This window comes from Aotus nancymaae, unplaced genomic scaffold, assembly GCF_030222135.1.
Source record: "Aotus nancymaae isolate 86718 unplaced genomic scaffold, 86718_ANA_hifiasm-v0.15.2.pri h1tg000008l, whole genome shotgun sequence".
Lineage (NCBI taxonomy): Eukaryota > Metazoa > Chordata > Mammalia > Primates > Aotidae > Aotus > Aotus nancymaae.
Window position 1 is genome coordinate 63,887,356 of NW_026988419.1, and position 25,305 is coordinate 63,912,660.

Consider the following 25,305-nt stretch of genomic DNA (forward strand, 5'->3'; position numbering starts at 1 on the left):
ACCATTTTTTTGGAGCCCAGCATGGTAAAAGAAATTCTTCTTAATATTTCTTAATATCTACCAAGTTCCTTCTTAAATAACCCAAGAGTTTCTGGATGATAATGGTGACTTTATCTCCTTTTCCTACACATGACATAGATACTAGGTTTTTACAGCAATTCTCTCATGACTTTGATATGTAGATCGCTGTGTATTTCAAAAGTAAGCTCTCATTTGAGGAGACTAACAATTCCTGTTTTTGCCAGATGAGTACTCATTTTTTTTCCCCACAAGATACCACTGACAGGGATAAACAACTTTTATGTTAGAACGAATTTCGTCATAAAAATACATTTAATATAAGTGCTTTGTTTTTCTAATCTCTCTTCATCGTTGTTATTACATAGTCATATATTTTGTCACATTTATTTTCAGATATCATATACTTTGTAAGTTTAATTAGATACCAAAAAAAAGCGTCCCTGTTACTTCAAGAGGTTGGAGGACACAAGGAGCACATATCCTCTGAAACATTATTTTTAGTTGACAAAATAACAAACTGAGAAGTTGTGTTAGAGGGAATAACATATAATCTCATTTCCTCTTCAGATACTAAGATTATTTTGAATACATTATATCGTATTATTAAAAACAAATAGGAAAGAATGTTCTAAGTTTAAAACTATCAGTTGGAGTTGAAGACTTGGGGGTGTGGGGAGATTATTAATATAAGATGTAGGAAAGTACTTCCCTTATGGAAAGAATAAGAAAAATTTAAGCACTTATGTATGCCACCTAGATGGTACTGAAGATTCTTTGGAATGTAGGGAAATGATCATTTTAAGGTGAAGAGGGTGAAAAGACTTTCCTTTTTTTCTACCAAGAACTGTTGACTTTGTCCCCTAACCCAAGAAAGTAAAAATTTCCTTCCCTCTGTGGCACAGTGGTCATGCCTGTAATCTTAGCACTTTGGGAGACCGAGGTGGATGGATCACCTGAGGTCAGGAGTTCAAGACCAGCCTGGCCAACACGGTGAAAGCCCATCTCTACTTAAAATCCAAAAATTAGCCGGGCGCGGTGGTACACATCTGTAATCCCAGCTACAGGGAAGGCTGAGGCAGAGAATCACTTGAATGTGGGAGGCAGAGGTTACAGTGATCCGATATCACGCCACTGTTTATATTGTTTTCATGAATAGAAATTCTCAATTATGAGTAATCAAACTCACCTGTTTTCCCCCCTTATTGTTTAAGCTTTTTAGGTCTTGTTCATGAAATCCTTCTTCACCCCAAGGTAACAGATACATTGTCCTTCATTTTCTTCTATTGCATTTACAGTTCTGCCATTCACATTTAGGTCTTTAATGCATTTGCACTCCACTTCTGTATTTAAGATCCTGCTTTACTTTTGTCTGCATAATGAGCCATCGTTCACAATACTATCATACTAAACTTAGTCTGTTCTATCTCCTTTGCCTTATAGTGCCACCTGTAACATATGTGAAGTTCCTGAAATTCCTAAGTCCAAGTTGCACCTCTGTCACATTCTACTGATTATTTGTTCCTGTACCTGTACAAGGTTATTTTTATTACTTTAACTTTGTGGCATATTTTTAAAAAAAAATTTTTCTGATAGAGACAAGGTCTCCCTGTGTTGTCCAGGCTGGTCTCAAACTGCTGGACTCAAGAGATCCTCCCAACTTTGCACACTGAGCTGACTACCATGGGGAGAGATTATTAGCCCCATTTTCTAGATGAAAAAAAACAGGAAGAAGTAAAAACACCAGGTCATAAACCCTGATCCATACGACTTCAAAGTTCACTCTCTTTCTACTACACCATACCATAGAGGTTTAGTTAGAAGTATAACTTCCTCTGAGTGACTTCCAACAGACAGGCCAGTTAGATGATAGAGGGAACTAATAGACTGAATCACAAGCTCCGATGTTCAAAATAAACAGTTAAACAATTATTTTATGCTTTTCTATGTACGTACTCGATATAACCCAGGTGGGCATCTGCCCAGTAGAGTAGATCATTGGTGTAATCAATGGTGATGCCATTAGGCCACTCTAACTTGGTGGAGATAATCACAGACTTGTTGGTTCTATCCATGCCTACTCTCCCAATGTATGCACGGTGACCCCAGTCTGCCCAATAGATGTATCTGTCAGGGCAAACACAAAGGGTCAGTCCCTGATGTCAAAAGAAGTCAGTAGCCAAAATATACACCTTTTTTCCATTTAGAGAAATGGAGTCTACATTCTCTAGAGCCCCTCAGAAAGGAAAGAGAGCTAACAGCAAATGATCTTTAAAAGAAAAAGGAAGGGGACAAAGTAGAGAAAGTGCTCACAAACAAACATAATTCACTGGATTCAGTGGCTTCGACATGGAGAGTCCAGTAAAGAAATTGGTTTTTCAAAACTGCAATTTTGTTTGCATGCAGCCAAAATACACGACTTGAAAAGTACAAAAGTGTGTCAGGTCAAAGAAAATGGAACAGCTGATGATGATGTGAAGAAGCCATGCTTCTACTCATTACACTAAGTGATTTACCCAGTAGGAAAAGCAGAAGACAGACCCCAGGAAGACACTGGCCTTGAGACAGCTACATGAACAGCCTTTTTGGTAACAGAGGAGGACTAGGGAGGTGAAAGAAAAGCCCAGGATTGCAGGGAGACAATTACCCATATTGAGGGTGAAGGACAATTCCTCTGGGATTATCAAAGCAGAAGGTGTTGTTGGCATCCACACAGTGCTGGGCCAGCATGCGGCGGTATTCACCATTTAGGTCAGAGACAAAGAGGCTATCCAGGTGGGCATCCAACCAGTAGAGCTTTCTAAAATGGAGAGCCAGGAGTTAACCAATACAGTTAATTTGTGAAATGGTACATATTTAGCCACACAGTTTCCTATCCAAGCTACCTGAGCATCACAGACCGTTGTTAGAAGGCACCTTTCTTCACACAAATGAGGGCAGGGGAAAACAGGAAGTTGGTCTTTCTGAAGGGAGGCAACAGAGGGTACGATACTGTGTGCAACAATTCCCACTTTAAGGTGGTGTCATGTAGGAAATGCTGGGGCCACACCTCACATCAGGGATCTGGTTTTACTTTCCTCATGCAGCATAAGACACCCTCTCCAGGCAATGCAAAGGCTTAGTGGAATAGGGAAGCAGCGGTGAGTGTCATGAATTACAGTTTAAACGGTAGAGTCAAGGAAACAGACTTGTCTAAGTGTGTCACTGAAACTGCACAGAGAAACTCTGATTTGTGACATCCTTAAGATAAAGATTATGACATCTGTAGGATAAAGAGACATCCCTGCCTCTGTCAGACAAGCTGTCAAAATGAGTTTCTTAACCTGTGACACGTTTTACTTAATCAAACCTAAGAAGCTTTAGAAATGTATTAGGGTCTGTTAGAAACTGCTACCCCAAGGATATTTCAGTTATAAATATATTTTTATTCAATAAAATTTATTTTTTCTATAAGATTCTTAACCCAAGGTCTTTACCCAGAATCAGGGAAGCCAGCTTTGGGGATCTGTGTGCTTTCTAAAACGAATGTGAAATTTTAAGAGTATAAATGCCTAATTGCTGTTATCCAGCAAGGGACTCATGGCTTTCACCAGAGTCTTAAACTATCCATAACCTTCCAAAGGGTAAAATACCCCTATAATGAGAAGGTCACTTAGGATTTGATAATCAATTCCAACTGGAATAAGAATGATTTCCCTTCCAAAAGACTTGAATGCCTCTTTGCAATAAGTGACCCCTTATCCATTCATACTGGATATCTGAACAGTTTAACTTAGGTCAGTAGCATCGTTTCAGGCTTGAGCAAGAAGGAATGAGTATGCATATTGTACAAGTCTTGCCAGTTAATTCACTTGGGTAAATGGGTAATCCTGATGAATGAGATGGCTACAATCTTGGATTCCATCATTGTAAACACTAAGAATAGTAACAGTAATAGTAGCTAATTGTTGAACACTTGCTAAATGCCAGGCCTTAGACCAGGGATTTTTTAAAACATTATATTATTTCAGATCACAATAGGCTTAGAAGGAGTTGCTATTACTATTCTTGTCATATTATTATTCCTGTTGCTATTACCATTCAAGTGCTGGCACACTGGCTACCCCATAGGGCACTCTACTCTGTTCAGCTTACTGCTTTCCCATTAATTTCTCTTTATTCCACAATCAAAGACATCCTGTAAACAGATTCTTTCCAAGAGAACATGGAGAAGACATTCCATCTCCACTACTGGAAAAATTAAGATGACTGAGAGCCAACAGTGTCTTCCAATGTGCATAATGGTTTAAAAAGTTATGTCAGGGCCAGGCACAGTGGCTCACACCTATAATCCCAGCACTTTGGGAGGCCGAGGCGGGTGGATCACGAGGTCAAGAGATCGACACCACCCTGGTCAACAAGGTGGAACCCCGTCTCTACTAAAAATACAAAAAGCTGAGGCAGAAGAATTGCTTGAACCCAGGAGGCGGAGGTGGCGGTGAGCCGAGATCACGCCATTGCACTCCAGCCTGGGTAACAAGAGTGAAACTCCATCTCAAAAAAAAAAAAAAAAGTTATATCAAATGTAAGGGCTTTGGAAACCAAACACATAGTGTTGGCAGCAGAAATCTTTATTAATATTGGAGAAAAAACTGTTTCTAATTTCAGTGTAGCTAATATCTTAGAAGTGCCCCCTACCAATGTAAATGTAACTGGGCTCCATTCTCCCTTCGTGTTTTTAGGAATGTTGAGCCTGGCTGTGCACCTTCCTGGACTTTCAAGAAAAGTTCACCCTACCCTCGCCCAGACTTTCTTGCCCATGTTTGTCATATGTAGTTAATTCTCTTCTGATCAAGAACACGCCTAGATAGAGAGGAAAGTAGCTGAAATCCAAAAGAAATGTCATTCTACCAGTTTCTGAGAGAGAGGGCTGAATGACAGTATCTTACAGTTCAAATATTATTTTGTCTGCACTGGAACAAAGGATAGTGGCAAGAACAGTACCATGTTCAGTTCTGTTCCTGGAAACCATTAATCGCTGTACTTTGTGACATGTAGGATATGTAAAACAGGAACTGATTTATAAAATAGGAATGCTTAGTCAATGTTTTATTCATTATTCAGCAAGCACTCAGCACCTATGTCAGGCCAGCTACTGGTCAGAGAGAACTAGGAAGCAAACTCTCCTCATGTGTTGTAGGATCTTTACCCTTAAGGTGGTCAGATAGGAGGATATGGGGTAGACTCCTCTGGAGGTCTGGGCTGACTGCAACAAGAATCTTCACAGCATAAATGGCTGCAGCTTGATGTCTACTGACCACCCGGCCAATTCGTTTATGCTGCCAAGAATCTGATAGATCTGATAGTCAACCGAGATGTTAAGAAGTGTGGTTGATCTGGTAGTTTAGTTAAAGAATCACTGGCCTGCCCTAAAGACTGTCAGTGTCCAGAAGGGAAGTCTCAAAGCAAAAGTCTCATGTTAGCCATTCTCTAGTTTTCATGACCAGCCCATGTGGGGAAGGACTAGTATTGGCTGGTTTTTTTGTTTCATTTTATTTTGTTTTGTTGAGACAAGGTCTCACTCCGTCACTCAAGCTAGAGTGCCATAGCATGATCTCGGTCCTATAACCTCCATCTCCTGGGCTCAAGGGATCTTCCTACCTCAGCCTCATGAGTAGCTGGTACCACAGGTGTGCACCACCACACCTGGCTAATTTTTTTATTTTTCACAGAGACAGGGTTTTGCCATGTTGCCCAGGGTGGTCTTGAACTTCTGGGTTCAAGCGATCCTCTCACCTCAGCCTCCCAAAGTTCTGGGATTACAGGCATGAGCCACTGCTCCCAACCAATGACTAGTATTGTAAGCAAGCCTATGCACTCCAGAAGAGCAGGGACCATGTTTGCCTCATTCCCTCAAAATTCCTACTGCTTGTCATCACACTGGGCATGTGGGAGGGACTCAGGAAGTAATGACTGATCGCACCAATGAATGCATGAATCGTCCCTCATATCATCTCCAGTTAAGTGAATGGCCAGCAACAGTGAACTCTCTTCCCTTGAAATTCCTCTTTCCATAAAAAAGATACCATAAATTCTTAAAATAATTAGATACTCCCTTCTGTATCTCTCATTCGAGTATCAGATACAAAGCAGAAAATAAACCTGCAGAAGCATTAAATGTATCTGCATATTAATCCAAGTTGAAAAGATTAATTTCCTATCAAGATGAAAACCTGGTTAGAATTTTTTTTAAATTTTTAACTTTTAAAAAGCTCATCAATGTTTTCTTACCTGGAAACCCAGTCTACAGCCAGACCTTCTGCAGCTGGTAGTCTGTGGCTTATGATTGTCTCCTTGTTTGTCTTATTCAGAAACATCCTCTCAATGACTTGCCTCTGTGTATCAATCCAGTATAATCTCTTTTCTACTTGGTCAAAATCTAATGCCACAACATTGCCCAGTCCTTCCAAGATGAGGGAGTAAAAATAGCCATCTACAGTTAGATTTCTCAAATAGTAACGGTTACTAAAAATGAGATAGGGTTCGATGTTACTGTTCTGCCGGCAGGTCTTTCCATCTGGTTCTCGGAGGTAGCCTGGAGCACACTTACAGATGTAGGAGCCTATTACATTCTCACACTTCTGGCTACAGACAAAGGGCATCTCTGCGCATTCATCAATATCAACACAAGTTCGCTTGTCCGACATGAGCTTGTAACCAGGACGACAGGAACAATAGAAACTGGTTAAGGTGTCTGTGCAGTTGTGATCACAGCCACTGATTGAAGGGTTCTGACATTCATTAATGCCTGTAAGTAAAAGGCAGTTCTTAGAGATTCTACAATATCAACAACCACTCACTATAATGGTTCAAAGTCAACATTTCTACCAAACAATGCCAGTTCTTAATGAATCATGCTAAAATAAGACAGACAACAGAGACTTCCAAAGACTGTGGATTATTGAAAAGTCACTGTTTTCAACTTCCTCACCAACTTACTCCATCAGTGGTTTAAACAACTAATACAGGAGAAAAGAGAAAGAAGAGAAGAAAAAAGCCTGGCCAGTGTGCTTGTAAAACAGAGCTCAGGAAAAATTTTCTAAGGGCTTGGATTTGTAGTATCTTCCAGTGTGACTGTTCACACCATGGTCAACCTCAGGCTTCCAGTGTGACATCACTGAACATGGAACCATGAAGAGATGCATACATTTGCCTCTCACAAGATGGCATGAGCTCAACACTAGATGCAACACAACACTACACGTCCCTCTGGCTGGTCCTATAACACATGGTCAACCTCACTCAAAAATGATCTACGTAGGGAGGAGAGCATGTTCTTATTAGCTCTCTACTCATCGAGGAGCAATAGATTAAAACTTCATGTACTGCAAAATCCCTGATCCAAATATCAGGCCAAGTTCTGCTGCTAGTTTACTGTGTACCCCCAAAAATTCATTTCCCAGATAAGAAGCTACAGTCTTATTATCTGCAAAGAGAAGAGGGTACTCAAGATCACTGGGCCTCCTTCTAGTTGTAAGAGTGGATGTTTCATAAGTTTGGAAGAGACCTAATGAGATCACTTCCTCTTCAAACTAAAAATGTTAATTTGAATTATGTACTAGTGAGAATTTCATTCTTATAGTTCAGGTAGAGCCAAATTAATTACAATGTAATGGGAATCTATATGAATTAAAACTAAATATAAGAAAGTTTCATATGATTTTTGTGTAAATGTATAACATGTTTTTCTTAATTTATTAAATGGTTCTTGAAACTTTTATAGTTTTTCTTATAATAGAGCAAAAGCCAGTTCTTAGATTATTTTTAATATTTTTAAATTTCTTTTATTCTTGAACTTTTAAGTTCAGGGGTACATGAGCAGGATGTGCAAGTTTGTTATAATAGGTGAACACATGCCATGGTGGTTTGCCGCAGAGATTTATAATTATTATGCATAGATATTCTCTTCTCTACATTTCCACACCAGTTTCTGTCTAGAATTTAATTCTGATGTTATTTCAGATAAATCTTACCTTTCATATAAGGACAAAAACTACCTTATATACTTCTGGGTCCATTAGGCAAAAATGAGTACTGACAATGAACCAGTAGAATAAAGAAAACAAAATAAATGAAATTATATAATCTTTCCCTCAAAGTATTTACATTGTTATTACAGAGACAATACCAACATACATGAAACAATGGTTACAAAGATTAAACACCACAAACAGGATGAATTGCCAATATTACCGAGTTCAAGACAGTGCTAAGCAAATAATACTATGTCATAGATTCTTGACTGCTTTACTTGTGGTTGGGTGACAGAGATATTAAACTCTCCTATTCAATTACATGAGAATGAAAATGAAGAACAGGCCAAGGACCCCTAGCAGAGGTTTGCTTCAGGCAAAAAGTTATTACAAGGTTCCCTTCATTCTTGAGTACCTTATTTGGCCATGACATTAAATGATGGCCTGATTATTTGTTCATCTTCTGTTCTCTCTAATGACTGTCTAAGTAAAGAATTGGTCCAAAATAATGTGTGTTCCCATCTTATATACCAAGAAATCTTGGTAACCTTTTGCTGTATCAGGAATAGTGACTTTATGGTAACTTTGTAGTTAGAGGACAGGTTGGAAAGTCTAAGCCGCAAAGGGTTGAGAATCCATATTCTGTCTCTCCGGTTTCCTTTTCCCAAATCCTCTGTCATACTCACCACAGCCTTTCTCATCGCTGTTGTCCAAACAGTCGTCTAGGTGGTTGCAGAGTTTCACCATCTCGATGCAGCGCCCATTGTCACACTTGAACTCGTGAGGTGGACACGTGGGTTGCAGGGTGTGGCACAGGTGCGTGAGCTCATCAGATCCATCACCACAGTCATTGTCCTTATCACAGACGAAGCTTTTACTAATGCAGCACCCGTTCTGACAGGTAAACTGATTCTCTTGGCAGGTCGGGTATGAGCAGCCCCTCTCATCGCTGTAGTCACCGCAGTCGTTGTACCGGTCACACCTGTATCACAAGATCCAGTACCACTTTTAGAGAGGTTGACAACAAACCTCAACTACTACTCACTTGGGGCTTTGCTCCTTCTCTATCTACCTGAGTGCCAGGTCAACCATTTCAATAAGATCACCAGTGTCCTTGGTCCCCTTTCCCCCAAAGTTGTGAGGAAGTTTCCACACAACTTCCTCAGGGGCTGGCTGCTACCATTAGAAACATGGATCTATAGCTATTAAAAATAATTGCATTCATTTTTTCCTTAGTTGGCAAACTCAACTAAATACAACTTTTGTAATTTTGGTATACATCAGATCTATGAGTCAGCTTATGAACACTGGCACTATGTTCAACAGATAATGAGACAGCTGGTGGGCACTGGCAATGTACTAGGTAATCACATGATGGAAGTGCCCATACCCAAGTGGAAACTTGTAGGGTGAGTGCTATATATCACAAATGATAAGATTATTGGGTATGTCCTCGAAGAACACATATCTTCCCGCTGGAGTAACATTTACATTGTCAGTCTGTTTCTTCCTTCTTTCATTACACTCCTGCCATCTATCATGAGATGTGAGTTTCCATGGTGATGTGAATGAGGGCAAGCTAGTAGGTTAGCATGGCATACTGGCAAAGGAAGAAGGCATGCTATAGTAGTAGAAGCTATCTCGGGACCTAACATACACAGGCATCATTATGACAACATAGTTTCCTGAAGCTCTGTGAGCCAAACTGGCCTTTCTTCTCCATGTTACCCCAACAGCCTATAAAAGTTATGACTAAAGTGGATCTCGCATAAGCATAAAGGAATCTTTGATAAGAGTGAACAAAGCTAATGGTTTTGAACAATTTAGCACAGAAAGCACAGGAGCTGCACATACAGCATTACATGATATGAAGGCACCAATGGTGAAAGTAGATCTATAACCAGATCTGTTAACCAGCACAGCCATCCACAAACCCAGGGCCTTGTCAACATGATTTACAGCAAAATGTTTGCATGTAATTGTGAAGAAAGTTGTTGTCAAGGCAGACAGCTCCATTGGGTCTCCTGGGAGCTATTTAGCTCATTTCCAAATGGTTTGAAACACCAGTGCTTTCCTTTCTCTAATTTAGATCCAATGCAAGCGGAAAAACAAGTCACCAAGTGAATCACCAAGCTTTCAAACACTATTCCAAGTCAGTATTCCAGCTCACCACCAAGCTGTCACCACTTAGTTTTATCATCCATGATTTTCAGCAGCATCAGTAATAAGCCAAGAAAAAAAAAGTCAACAGGAAAAATCATCTCCTGTCCCACTGTACCAAATGGGGGAGCACACTGTCTGCCAAGCAAGCAGGGAGATGCACACTAACAGCACACCTAGTGAAGCCCACTCCAGACACATAGATTTTTGACTTATTTAAAAGCTGATAGCTCAGGTTTTCAAACAAACAGCATTTTTTTTCCTCTTCTATCATAGCCCTTTTCAAGGAAATTCAGAAAGCACAAGAAAGAGAGAGAGAGAGAGACAGAGAGACAGAGAGAGAAAAAGGGAAGGAAAGGGAAGGAAAGAGCAAGGGAGAAATGAAGACAGGAAGGGAGGAAACATGACTGTGCTGTGAGATCATAGTGATGGTAAAGGAAGAACCCAGAAAGCTCAGAATGGGAGGAATCAAAGAGATAACTTGGAGTCTGATCAAAATTAACACCTGCTACAGTTCTTGTGCCTAGAGTCTAAGCCTAGGTATTCAAAATATATTTACATCTAAGACTAATGCTATTAGCTATTTATGAAATTCAGAAAACATAATAGAACTCTTGAGCAGTAGGGAGAAAATATAGACAAAGAATTATCCACTTTAGCTGGAAAAAATTAAAATCTACACATTACATCCATATTACTTAAACCCAAAGCATCTTCTACTGCAGCTTCACTACAAAAGAACACAGTTCCATCTCTTGAATGTCTTTGGATTATCAGTGCACAAACTGCCACCTCTCAACAATGTCCACTCATCAGAGGATGAATCACTGACACAGTACATTTTCTTGATAGCATTTATCTCCTTTTATGTCACTGCTGAGTCCCTGCTTCTTCACCTCCTCTTTCCTCAGGATCACCGCAATAAACACACAATCGTGTATCACACGGGACTCCAGTGGTACCTTAGTGCCTGTTGATTAGCTGCCTGCCCCTCCAGTCAATGGCCCCTGTGACTCTGCTGCTCTGATCTTGTGCCTACTTAGTATATCTTTCCCATTGTCTTCCTTCGCACACTAGGAGCTAGCCATTCCTGTTGCTTTCAGTGTGCCTGTATCCCTCAACAGTCCTTGACACAAGCAATATCTCTTCGTGGCTCCAGTTCCATGTGCCCAAATGCCTAAGACATACTTTCACCTCAGGAAGTCCTACTACATCAAACTCATCTTCCACCTTGAGCCAGCTCCTTTCTGGACTCCCCTACTTTTGTTAATGCTCTTACTATTCTCCTAGTCAATCAGGATTGAAACTTACAAATTGTTCTTCTTCTCCATTTCCTTCCATAATCCAAATATTTGTTATGTGGGATGAAGAGAAGTTGGGACATTAAGAAAGTATATAAACCATTTGAAGAGGCCCATTTGGAGAAAGGTGAGAAGTCAATGGAATGCTGCAGGAGAGGTCCCCCAAACCAGCAGGCTGTGAGCTGAATCTCTTTGACCTAATTGGTGTTTTTAAGAATTTCAAAATTTGTTTCCAGCATTTAAAATCAGACTATTTTGTATGAAAATCCAGATTTCCAACTTCCCACAAAAAGAGAGCATCAGAAAGTCTGGCCTCCCAGCCCTCCTGCACGATATTGATCAATGTCTGCATCCTTAGTTGGAGACATTGTCTCAGTTCACTCCACCTTCCTCTCCTTGACCCTGAGCCTAAGAGCCAACCTCTATTTATCATCATGCTTGTGCTGTTATCTTTCTTATAGCAGAGAGAGGAGAGTGAAATAATTATTTAAGTATCTATTTTAATGCAGTCATATTGGTATAAAGCCAGATATATTACTATCATATATTAAAATACTTTCTTTGATGTAAAAGTTCTTTTTTTTTTTTTCTTTTGATTTTAAAAGGAATCCAAACATTTTCATAGGCCACCAAAAGCATCATGGGCCACTGTGTCTAATACATAAGTCAGCCCAGGCTGCATGGACATTTGAGGCTTGCTGGGTAACTTTTGAATCCTCAATTCACCTGAATACAGCTGGGATACACAGTCCATAACTACAGGTGAATTCGTTTTCAGAGCAAGTTCTCCTGGTGCAATTCTGATTCTCATCGTAGCTATCAGCACAATCCACATCGCCATCACAGACCCAAGACTGGGGAATGCACCTCCTCTCCGGAGGTTTGTTATTCACACAGAAAAAATCGGTATGTGAGCAGTTTTGACTCTCTGAAACCAAAGCACACAAGAATCAGAAAGCATGAGAGTTCAGTGCAGCAGTTAATTCTCTTTGCTTTAATGTTACTTACCATTCTAAGGATGAAAGAAAATAGGAGGAAAACATGTAGACAAATCACATTGCTATTGTAATAATAGATCATAATAAATATACCTCCAAAAGTTCCATTTAAATTGCTTTGAACCCTGGCTTTTTCAAAGAAATCAATATAAGAAAACGCCTCCTTTATTTTTCCATAAAATACATTAGAATGGTCATACTTTTTCTCTTAGGACTTCAGAGAACCACTCCCATTTTGTTAATTGGATACCAAATGCCTTATATTTTGGTAACTTTTTTTAGTTTACAAAGTATAATCACACAGGCACAATGTGAGACAGGTATTTTTACACCAGTTGTATAGATGAGAAAACTGAAGCTCAAGTTAACTGGATGTCTCAAAGTCATAAAACTAGGTGAAGAGCTAGGGCTTCAGACTTGTCCTCCAAATTTAGTGCTTTTTCAACTACATTATAGCTACCACCCCAAGCAGTACTGGGGTGGAGAGGAAAGGCATATGTCAATGGAGTTGTAAGAAACCACGATGCCAGGAGGAAAGAGATGAGATGCTGACATGGAATCATTAGTGCCCACAAAATAAAAGAATGGGTATTTTATCCAGTCTCATTGCAGATGAATAGGAAACAAAAGAAAGAAGGAGATCTTGGTAAAAAGAGGTGAGAAAAATGCATACGCCACAATCCATGTATGGGCAACCACCCATGTCAGTGGATAGGGTGGACAGGGTAAATGTGGAGTTGTTAGGTCCCACCACCAGTCACGACACAGGAAGGTGTCGTCAGATGCAAGCAGCAGGGAGCCGTTGAGTCTATTGCCCTACCATAGAAAGACATTCTTCTAACACTGGTTAGATTAATTCTTGGACTAGCTAAGATTTCCATACCCTGTTGGTAATGAAAATGATGTTCTATTATCTACTTAAGAGGCATAACACCCCTCCCTTCATATCACTTTAAGGCGACAGAGTAAACTAGAGACAATTCATTGTTGTACTGTGAAAGATGCTATTAAGAGTGGCCAAACACTGGGTGCAGTGGCTCATGCTTATAATCCCAGCACATCAGGAGGCCAAGGCAGGGGGATTGCTTGAGCCCAGTAGTTTGAGACCAGCCTGGGCAATATAGTGAGACTTCATCTCTATAAAAAAATACATTAAAAAAATCAGCCAGCATGGTGGTGGGCCTATAGTCCCAACTACTTGGAAGGCTGAGGTGGGAGGAACACTTGAGCCCAGAAGGCGGGGGCTGCACTGAGCCATGATCATGCTGCTGCACTGAGCCATGATCCCACCGCTGCACTCCAGCCTGGGCAACAGTGTAAGATCTTGTCTCTAAAAAAGAAAAATAAAGCGGCCAGCCAAGTCTTTTGGGGGTTTTTTGCCATAGAAATGTAGGACATTATGTCCATTAGCCAAATACAAGAGAAAGAAAGTAAACATAAGCCATTTTTCATCATTCTGAAGCATTTAAGTGGATGATATCAAACACTCCAGCATGGTGAAACAAAGGTAACATTCTATCAGTGTCCATTCAATTAAAGAGAAATCTGCAATCATACTTTCCAAACACAGAAAAACAACTCTACTGCATTTCCCCGGAATGTGACTCTGCAGAGGAATTAATCAGCTTCACTTACCACACTCGTGCCTTTCATCCTCATCACTCATATCCCCACAGTCATTATCACCATCACAGATCCATTCGCTTGGGATGCACCTCCCATCATCACACTTGAACTCATCACTGAGGCATGTTCGCACCTGGTGACCTGAAAAGATCAATAGCATTCTCAGTAAAAAAACTGTTTGCAGTCCAGGAATCTGGAGAGAAGCTGGCAGTAGCATGGGCTGTCTAGAAAACCTGAAACAGAGCATTATTTAGTTATATACATCTAGATGTTATATACATCTAAATAATACACATTATTTAGTAATATACACGAGACTAGTACCAGTGACCAACAGTTTGAGGTAAAAGTAGTCAACTGACAGTGCAAAGCCCTAATTATCTTTGGAACTAAAATGAGATACAATATTCCCTACGGGTATGGTAGAGAAAGAGCAGCTCTTTTTCCAGGGAAGATATGAATTACCCACTATTTCATGTTTCTATTTTAAAATATACTTTTCTTCTAAAACTATTTCATTTTGTGCAAATTCTCTCCCACCTACACTCGCCATCCCCAATTCCTTGCTCTCTTTCCTTCTTTCCATAACACTTACCACCACCTTTCAACATACTAGACAATTTACTGATTGGTTGCCTGTCTCCCCTCTTTAGAATATTAGCTCCATGTGGGCAGAGATCATTGTCTCATTCACTGACACAGCCCAAAATTCCTACAACATGGCTGTTCAATAAATACTGAATTAAAATAAGTCACTCTTCTACTGCAAATTAGCCATCACAAATTCAGATGCTTTAACCCTAACCCCACATGTTCCTATTTAACTAATCAAGGTGTCATTGGCTTCCAAATCCAGGGTGCCGTGGAATTAGTCCAAGGCAAAAGAAAATATAATTACAACTGATAAAGACACAGCCTAACAACAGTAACAAGAAACAGGCTCTTTCAGAAGCTGCTATGAAAAGTGTGTACATTGATCCAGACTTTTTGAAGAGACATATCCCTGTTGACACAGCAGCACCACTTCTGGACATCTAGACCATAAGGATCCTTCCATTTGTGCATAAAGAGGTTTCTAAAAGGATGTTCATCCGGGCACTGTTTTTCATAGCAATCAAATAGAAAGAAACTACATATCTAACCACTAGGAAAAGGATAAAAATACATGGACTATTCGTATGTCAAAGTATTCTTTGGCAGTGTACAGAAGTGAGACAGGTCTGTATTTGCTGACATGATGTTAAGCTTTTTTGAAAAAGCTAACTGCAAAAAATATGTATAGTAAAACTCTGTGTTTTTAAAAACTATATATCAATATATATAAAACTAATATATAAAACTAAAGTAAGATAAAAGTAAGGAGAATTCACAACCACACTTAATAGTGATTATCTTTGAGGAGTGAGGAGATGGAAGAAGGATGACAAAATGTAAATTTTACTTTTGTGTATATCTTATTTCTTTAAAATATATTTCTGAATATTATTTCTTTACTACAATTAGGATATATATCATATATAAATTATGTGATTATTTTTATTTAAATATATCAGGTCATTGGTACTCATTGCTATTACTATGGCTTTCATTACCATAGAGAAGTTTAAAAACTCATATTCATTCTTTGTATATTTGAACCAATAATTCATACATTTGAACCAACCTCCAAGACTATTCCACTCATCTAGTAGTTATTAATGATTTCCAGGTCCTCAAAACTCTATGTGCCCTTTGCTTTCTATAAAACTTTCAGTGTTGGAAGAAAAGAACTTAGTAAAGTACTCCAAATACCACTCTCCAACACAGAATTTAAACCTGAGAGACATTTGGAATAAAAAATAGCTTGACTTCAGCTAAAAACTATACTAATTATCCTAAGAAAATATCCTCAAAATAAAATGTCTTAAAATGTGGTGTTAATATTTACTGCGACAATATATACAATGGAGGAATAAAATAAAAGCAACCTAATGCTTAATAACAGAGGCAGTTAACTCGACACTATAACCACTCAATGGAATATTATAGTCATTAAAAGGCAGTGTGAAGACTATATACCAAGGATGAGCAAACTTTTTCTTAACTAGGTAGTAAATATTTTAGGTTTACAGCCCCTACGGTCTCTGTCACACCTACTAGACATTGCCATTGTAGAAGGACAGCAGCCATAGATGTCATGTGGCTGCATTTGAGTAAACGTATCTGTTATCTATAAAGATGGGCAACTGGCCTATAGCTATAGTTTTCTGACTCCTATACAGCAATATATGACTTATTGACAGGTTTTTTTAAAGCAATGTAGAAGATTGTATTTTTACAATTATGTACAAAATGTGCATGGTTATAGATTAGAATTTGCAAAGGCAAATAGCAGCTTCCAAAAGTAAATAGGCATAACTGCCCCCAGGAATACAACCAAATGCCCCTGCAACTTCTTGGAGATCTTGCGCTCATAAGCTGGCACAGAGGCAGAACAGAAAGAGGATGCATGCTCCTAATATACTCCTTCCCCATGTACATGTCTCCAATCACTTTTGGATCTTCTGACAGCTTTCTGGGCCAGCAAGCATTCAACCAAATTCAGAAGCTCTAGTTGAGAGCCAACTAAAATTAACTTCTATCAGCCAAGCACTGTATTAGATGCATCATCAATATAATCTTATTTTATCAGCATCAATCAGCAGCTTCCATATCCTGATCAGCTTCCCGCACAGTGCTCTGCACTAACAGGTCTTTAATGAACATCTGCCGAGTGGTTTTAGCATTCCAGATGAAAGCTGGGGCAGAAAGTCCAAGCATTCAGCAGCCATGACCCTGGCCTGTATTTGAAGAGGTTGGAAGAGACTGAAGTTGTCTAGGTGTATTGTGATGTTTTTCATGCTTGCTTACTCTCTTACCACAAGAGGCAGGTTCATCAGAGGCATCAGAACAGTCTGCTTCTTCATCACAATACCAATGCTGAGGAATACAGCGCCCAGATGTGCACTGGAACTCACTGCTGCTGCACGTGTGAGTGGCTGCAGAAGGGAAAGAAGATAAAACCCATGAGCAAAGCACAAGCATGTTCCCATCAGTCTTAACAATCTTCCTGTATCTCTGAACTACATAATAGTTACCAAGAAAGGAAGACTGAGCCTGGAAAATGGGTGTTGGTGTAAACTCTCTGTGGAGAGGGAGAAGTATGGGAGACAGAAGGAAGTCAATCCTGCCCAGTTCCCCAATTTTTTTTTCTAGATTCCAGAAATAAAAGAAAAAATTATATTTTTTAGAAATACTAAAGAACTATCTTTGTGATAAATGAAATCACAAATTATAAGTCTTGGTTTAATTTTTCTACTGTAACATAAAATTAAATAAATTCCATTGCAATAATAATTAAAAGCAAAACAATAATATGACTATATCTGAGCTGACTCCACACACACCCTTTTAGCCATGTTAGATAATAATTCTAGAAAGTTGGCAAAATTATCTTCTTATTCATCCTTGGAAGACCAGACTTTTATTTGAGTAAGTGGGAAACTCTGCCTATGTTTGAACATTGACTCTTTTCTCGAGTAACTTTAGGTAGCTCTGATCATATGCATTTTCCAAATTGTTGTGTGGGTGCACATCTAATTCAAGTCTTGTAAATCTTCTGGTCTATAAAGGCTTTCTGGCTTTGGACCCTGATATCTGACTATTTGCCAGGATAAAACTGAAATGAAAGCAGAGGTCCCTGAAAAGTCAGCAATAACTCCAATCCATCTAGTCCTATCTGGTGGCTGCATCCTGAATTCCTGTTCCTCATGCTGCTGTTACTAGATCAGATTCCTCTTCTTGTGCTGTAGTCTGGCTTGGTGATAAATAATTATGATTATTTGGTTTCCTTGGGAAGGGACCCATGGCAAGAGTTTAACCACATATACCTAGAAAACAGAAGGGGTCTAAATCCTTAAATTATGTATCGTTTACACGAATAGTTTCAAAGTTATCAAACTTAAGAAAGGCCTTTTAATTTGAGCTATAAATACAGGAAATTCTTTGAATGAACCAAATTGCTAACTATGAAATAGAGATTTCTGAAATTCAAACATATCTAGGTGATATAAAGATACTTTCAGTTACTGATCAGGCACAGTGGCTCATGCTTGTAATCACGGCACTTTGGGAGGCTGAGGCAAGTGGATCACTTGATCACCCAAGAGTTCCAGATCAGCCTGGGTAACACAGCAAAACCCCTTCTCCGCAAAAAAATACAAAAATTAGCCAGGCGTGGTGGCGTATGCATGTAGTCCCAGCTACTCAGGAGGCTGAGGTGGGAAGATGGCTTGAGCCCAGGAGGCGGAGGTTGCAGTGAGCTGTGATCATGCCACTGCACTCCAGTTTGGTGACAGAGTGAGACTGTCTGAAAAAATAGTCTTCAGTTACTAATGGCCATTATAAAAATATTAAGAGTAAATAGTAAGGATTGAATGGGCAAATTCTGCCTGAGTACATGAAGAGGAAAGGCTTTCAACACTGGGAGAAATGGCTCTCCAATAGTAGCAGATCTCTGGAAGAAATATTTGGGGCCTGGGAATTCCAGCCAAGGAACAGAAAGAGCTGCTCATACCCCTACAATCACATATGAAAGCAACTGCCTACCACCTTTACCTAGAAGGTCAACATGAAATGACAATTGGAATCAACCCAAATACCCACACTTCATATATTTTTATTAGCTCATAACATGCATCTCTGGAACGATGAAAAGAGAAGCAGTTTTATCTTACTCACTGCAATAAATAGGGTTTTCATCACTGTTATCTCCGCAGTCATTGTCTCCGTCACACAAATAAATGCGAGGAATACAAATATTTGAATTCTGACATTTTGTGTATCCAGACTGGCAAGTGCGATCAGCTTGAAAAAGACAACCAGATAAACATTTGGAATATATCCACCAAAAATGTACTATGAACAGTATCCATGCTAACCAATCTATTGTAAAACTCAAACCACTGGAAGGGCGGCACTTTCAAAGCTGTTAGAAAGGCAGGATCCACGACACTTATACCTATATCTATACTTACAGATTCTATAGTAAAAAGACATATTTCCAGCTGATACTGGGGAGAAGAGACACTGGTTGGTAACTTAAATAATCTTTTTCCATTAATTAATAGTATCAACAAGAGTTCCAACTCTTGGTAAAATAAACTATGGCATTTCCACACAATGGAGTAATATGTAGCTATTAAAGGAATAAAGATTTCTTTATACTGAAAAGTAATGACAGTATAATCTTTAGGATATATTCTTAATAGCAAGAAAGAAAATTCAAAACAGTAGGCTATATTTTGTATAAGAAAAATAATGATATAAGTGTGTGTGTGTGTGTGTGCAGCGAGAGAGAGATACTTATATTAAAAACAATAACAAAGAAAAGATAAACTAACAAAGGTTGTCATCTCTCTGGATGGATTGAGAAGAGCACAGATGAAGCAGAAAGGAGGGAAGAAATGAAGGACTTCTATAAATGTACCTTGTCAAATAGTTTTAACTTTTGAACTATGTATCTTATTTTATACAAATAAAATTAAAAAGAAAATGAAAAAAGAAAATAAAACTTGGAAAGAATGATAAATGAAGCTAACTATATATCATTAACAGCATAACCCTGCAGAAAAAAAAACAAGTATCTTTAAAATCAGTATTTTGACTGCCTATCTCTAGTGGGACATAATCTAAAAAGCAAGAAGAATCTTGCATTTAGTAGATTTATTGTAAATAGTATTATTTGACTGGTTACAATACTGTTGAAAGTGTTATAGGCATATTGAAATGACTATAGAATAAAACAAACAAGTAACTATATTAATGTCAAGAGAAACCATGATCTTAAGCATGAGAAGAGAATGTGATTATAAAATCTAAATGTAAACAACCTGTTATCTTAAATTTAAACGGGAAACATCAATAAAAACTTTTTTCCTTAAAAATCATATTTTCTAGATCTGACCACTGAAAAGGACTAGAAGCAATGAAAGCTAAGTAGGAATGAGCGCCTCAACCCAGTGATAATGTCTAAGTACCACAAAAGGAATGAGGTCTCCTTGGATAAGAGGCTAATTCCAGAACTGGGACAGGAAATATAAGACAAGTTGGAGCTATAAGAAGATGGATTAGGGTCATGTCAAAGAACAGAAAATACAACTTCAGGACCCCCATTGACCTAAGTTTAGACAACCGGGTACCAAAAAGAACAGCTGGCAGCACTGTATTAAAACTCATCAAATACATAAAGATCAAAGAGTTCAATATAATATTAACAAAAACTTCATGCTCCTTTGTCACCAATCATTACTCCGAAAATTGACAAGAAAAAGGCATTCATCCTGTAGATTCTAATTGCCAACAAAAGCTGATTAAGAGAAATGTCTTCTTTATAAAACTTCAGCTAATGAATGTGGCAGGAATACTAGAATTCTAAAGTGCCCATTTTGTAACCCTTAAAGAAATAATGGGTTTATGGAACAACGACCCATGGGTGCTAAGACCATTGGGTGAAAGGATGATAGGAGCTTCAAAGAGAAGATTCAGGCTGACACCAGAATCCACTTAAAGTGGGGCAACCGAACATCATGTGCCTCATGAGGTGATGCAACAGGAAATGCACAGCTCCACCTCTGAAATACTCTTACCCAAAGAATTGCACCTGTTATGATCAAAACTCTAGGTCTAAATACAAGTTGACAGGAAAGAAGAGGGAGATAAGATAAATTAAATGGATCAATTATGCAATTAGTCAAATCCAGAATGTGAGATATTCTACAGGATAAATCATCCAATTTGTCTAATGCATCAATGACATTAAAAAGTGGGAAGTGTTGTAGCATAAAAGAGATTGAAGAATTATAACAATCAAAATCAATGTGTAGATCTCATCTGAAACCTAATTTGAACAGAGTAAGAGTAAAAATACATTTTGGGGACAAGTGACAAAATTTGAACATGGACTAGGTACAAAGGGACATTAAGTAAGTATTGCTGATTTTGCCAGGCATTATAATATCATGGTGTTTTCCAGAATGTTATCAGTGAAGTGCATGTCTAGGAGTCACTTTAAAAATACTAGAAAAAGGGAGAAATAGATGAAACAAGACTGGTATTTGTTGGTACTTGCTACCATGCCCAGCCAAAAATTCACGTTTTAGATAAATACTTAGGAGTTCTTTTGGAAAGCCTTTGTTTGTTTGTTTGTTTATTATATTTTATATTTAACAGCCTACAGCACCTGGTATTCCCAGGCAGTCTTCCATCCAAGTACTAACCAGGCCCGACCCTGCTTAGCTTCCGAGATCAGAAGCGATCAGGCGCGTCCAGGGTGGTATGGCTGTAGACGCCTTTGTCTTTATATCATCTCCCACGATCCAGGACTTCAGAGACCCAAAAGCACAATAAGCACTTAAGATAAACTTACGGCAATTTTTCTCATCTGAAGTGTTATTATCGTGGCAATTGTCTACACCATTGCAGACGAACTCATGAGGTATGCACCTTCTGTTATTACACATAAACTCCGTGGTGGTATTGCAGTCCCTGAACAGGCACCCTTCCTCATCACTGCCGTCCCCACAGTCATTGTAGTAATCACAGCGGTAAGAGTACGGGACACAACGCCCGCTGGCACAGGTGAAGGCTGTCAGTGAGCAGGTGTGGAGTGCTAAGAAGAGGAAAAACATGAGAACAAACCCTCTCTATTAAAGCATTATCCTAATTTTTAAAAAGATACAATTAAATAAAAGGGACACTTCGAATTTACCTTCCAAGGCAAAAAACGCTGCACAACGGACTGCATGCAAAGTGAGATAACACTTTTAAATTAGTCAGATTAAACAAAACATGTTGTATACCTTCCTTAAACAAATTGTTTTATGTACAAACCAAGTAATTTAAGCACAAATCAAAGTCATTCTATTTCTCTATATTCTCAATTTATCTTAACCACAGAAAAGCATGCAATTATAGTTTATTTCAGGAAAATAAAAACTCCTAGCCCCTATCACAGTCTGCTAGAAAAAGGTAACCAAACCTCAGAACTCCCTGAGAAAGTCCACTGTGTTTTGCTCACTCCATTCAGATGGAAGCTGAGGATTGGAAATTATTTTCATAAAATTATTGAAATAGTGACCTTTGTGCTATGAAAATTAGTAAAATGATACATTTCCTTAGTCCCAAGCTAAGCCACGCTTAGCATGTACCATGTCTCATGCTAAGGGTTTTTTACATATTGTTTCTCTTACTCCTCACAAGAACCCTAGTAGTAGCTCCATTTTACAGATGAGACATCTGAGGCTTGAGACATTAAGTAATTTTCCCAGGGCAATACAGATTACAAATGCAATCACCAGGATAATGACTGTGCTTGTGCTCTTAACCACTACAGAGGTGATTTAACAGAAACAGTCTGGATTATCAGAGGAAACATTTTTCAGCTCTACCAGGATGCCTAGGCACACGTTTCAAACCCATTCACATACAGCAGGATTCTGTACCAAACACTTGACATCAAGATGTCATTAGCTCCTACTAAAAGTGCCAACTCACCACAGACACTTTCCATCTCATCACTGCCATCCCCACAGTCGTCGTCAGTATCACACTTCCACTCTTCCGAGATACAGCGCCCGTTGGAGCAGGTAAAAGAAGATGCACCACATCGTTGACCATTGTCCACAATGCAGTGCTTCTTGTTGTTGGCCAAATACCAGTTGCCCTCATGTGGACACTGGCACTCAGCACCATTTGGACCTGAATGAAGATAGTCCCAGAAGAAGCAAAAGTGGATGCAGCCACCATTCACGTTGTCTCCTCCTCCACAATAGGACTTGCAACAGTGTCTACATTAAATGCTCTCTAAGACAAGCCATGGAAATTCTGCCCATTAACCTTTCAACTATATTCTGAGTCACTTTTCCATCAAGAAGAGCAATCACCAATTTCTAATAAAGGCCTGATTCCTTCTACACAACAGGAAATATCAACGACTCTCTCTTCTATGCATAATTTGCAAAGCAACAACATCAAAAGGCACATCTTCCCATGAATTTGTCATTCTTTATAAAACGCATGATAAAGCATGTAAGATCCCACCTGCAAATATCACCAGAAATATTTCAAACTATAAATAATACCTCTTAAGCAGAAAATATAAATCCTTTTATAAGGAAGGTAGGCTCATTGATGGAATTCCTAGTCAAGACATTAAGTAGGGCATCCAAGGCCTTCATCTTTCTTTCCAACTCCATCAAGCTTGTATTTAAAATGCCTTCATAAGCAGAGCACGATGGCTCATGCCTGTAATCCCAGCACTTCGGGAGGCCGAGGTGGGCAGATCACTTGAGGTCAAGAGTTTGACACCAGCCTAGCCAACATGGTGAAACCTCATCTCTACCAAAAATACAAAAATTAGCTGGACATGGTGGTGTGCACCTGTAGTCCCAGCTACTTGGGAGGCTGAGGCAGAAGAACTGCACGAACCCAGAAGGCAGAGGTTGCAGTGAGCCGAGATCACACCACTGTACTCCATCCTGGGCAACAGAGCAAGACTCCATCTCAAAAATAAAACAAAAATGCCTTCATAAAAAGGGCTCCATATAGAATAGAAAATAAGTCTACCAAAGTCTTCTTCTCAAAATATAGCCCCAGGTCTGTTTTATAAATTACGCTAAAATCAAAGAGAATTTGGATATTTTTTCTCCTGGTGAGAGCTTCAGCTTTCCTTACCAATTGGTATTGTGATTATTACTCTCATGTTTCAATTTTCATGGTCAATGCCTTACCTGGTGAACAGATATGGCTGCAGCCCCCATTAAACTGTTCACAAGGGTTGTTACACTGTTGTTTCTGGTTCTTCGCAACAGTGTTGATTCCCCGGGGCTGGAAGAGCAAATTTGTAGTCATTGCAATCTGACCTGATCCGTCATATTTGTTCGCTCGGTAAATTCTTTGTGTGTATAAGTCAGTCCGGTAAATATGCTGGCCATAGAGAGTCAAGCCGAAAGCATGAGCTACATTGACAATAACCTCACGATCCATGCCCGTCAGAGTGCTGCGTTCAATTCTTTGCCTAAAATGAAGCAAAAAATAAAAATAAAAAAAATAAAAAAGCTGAAATCTCAAATGAGTTAAGTTTTCAACTGGCAACCCAATGTATGGGCCTCATCATTGTTTACGCAAGCCCCTCAACTTTCTTTTCAAGTGGGGCATATGGCAGCTAGAAATGTTTCTCCTGGTTATGGAAGGTCTTGTTTGCTTATCAAATAATGGCCTATATAAAATCATTCACTTCCAAATATGAATAGTAATACTACAAAAGAAACCAGGTTGACATTAGAAACAGGAAAATGTGAAATAACTCATGTAATGCATGGAACTCAGCGTTGAGCACAATACAACTTTTCTATCCCACGTTTTTAGTGGCATTTTCAATTTGACATTTATTGAGTACCTTGTGGTGTTTACCTAGAATAATCCAAGCTTAGACCCAAAGCATCACTGCTTTGTTTCAAATAGGAGAATAAAGAAAAGATCAGGATGTTAGGTGCCTGGCATTACAAGACTAAAATTCCAAAGAAATATGCAAGAAAAATTAAGATTCCTGATATGTAGACACCAGCCACTATAGGCAAAAATCATTTCATCCCTTCAACTATTCCTTTAGGAGGACTGGAATGTGAAACATTTGGGGGGTACTTGGAGAAGTTACACAAAAAACTAGAGTGGATGAAAGGAAAATATTAAGAAATGCGCTGAGGAGAACCTTGCCAGAGAAGAAAGAGTCTATTTAAAAAGATGACCAAAAGTCAAAGAGTAAAGAAAAGAATTTTCTAACAGATACTGAATGCTAAAGCCCAGAAAAAAACTTAATATCAATGGGCATTTAAAGTCATTCAGATTTGATGGCAGTTACCTAGGGCCTGCAGAATGTAAACTGAGTAATTTCATTTGTAGTTATTAATTGATAAGACACATTTATAATTATAGCTGAAATTATAGATATATTTAGTAATGCATCTTTAGATATCTTTTCATTCATAATTATTCAATGCATGATATAGATAAACTTTCACAGGTATGTTCACCAAGTTACAATATAAATATAGTTCCTAAAACTGATTCTATACATTTTGTTAATGTCTATCTGGCATATTATATTTTCATCAC

The 25,305-nt window shown here is 38.8% G+C and overlaps 1 protein-coding gene and 1 non-coding gene across 2 annotated transcripts in view; both read right to left on the bottom strand.

Moving 5' to 3' along the window:
* Positions 1-2,582: 2,582 nt before the first annotated feature.
* The window catches only part of LOC135273585 (low-density lipoprotein receptor-related protein 2-like), an 84,144-nt gene continuing 61,421 nt past the window's right edge, over positions 2,583-25,305 (bottom strand). The window contains exons 33-42 of the mRNA XM_064372774.1: positions 23,922-24,208; positions 22,687-22,890; positions 21,560-21,802; positions 18,874-18,999; positions 17,013-17,132; positions 14,125-14,256; positions 12,218-12,419; positions 8,717-9,012; positions 6,289-6,805; positions 2,583-2,818 (exon numbers count right to left, since the gene is read on the bottom strand). Coding sequence (XP_064228844.1) covers positions 2,662-2,818; positions 6,289-6,805; positions 8,717-9,012; positions 12,218-12,419; positions 14,125-14,256; positions 17,013-17,132; positions 18,874-18,999; positions 21,560-21,802; positions 22,687-22,890; positions 23,922-24,208 — 2,284 coding nt within the window. The 3' untranslated portion in view covers positions 2,583-2,661. The remainder of the gene's footprint in view (positions 2,819-6,288; positions 6,806-8,716; positions 9,013-12,217; positions 12,420-14,124; positions 14,257-17,012; positions 17,133-18,873; positions 19,000-21,559; positions 21,803-22,686; positions 22,891-23,921; positions 24,209-25,305) is intronic.
* Positions 21,362-21,480, bottom strand: LOC135273783 (5S ribosomal RNA). The gene has a single exon (XR_010341586.1). It is a non-coding gene; the product is annotated as a 5S ribosomal RNA (ribosomal RNA).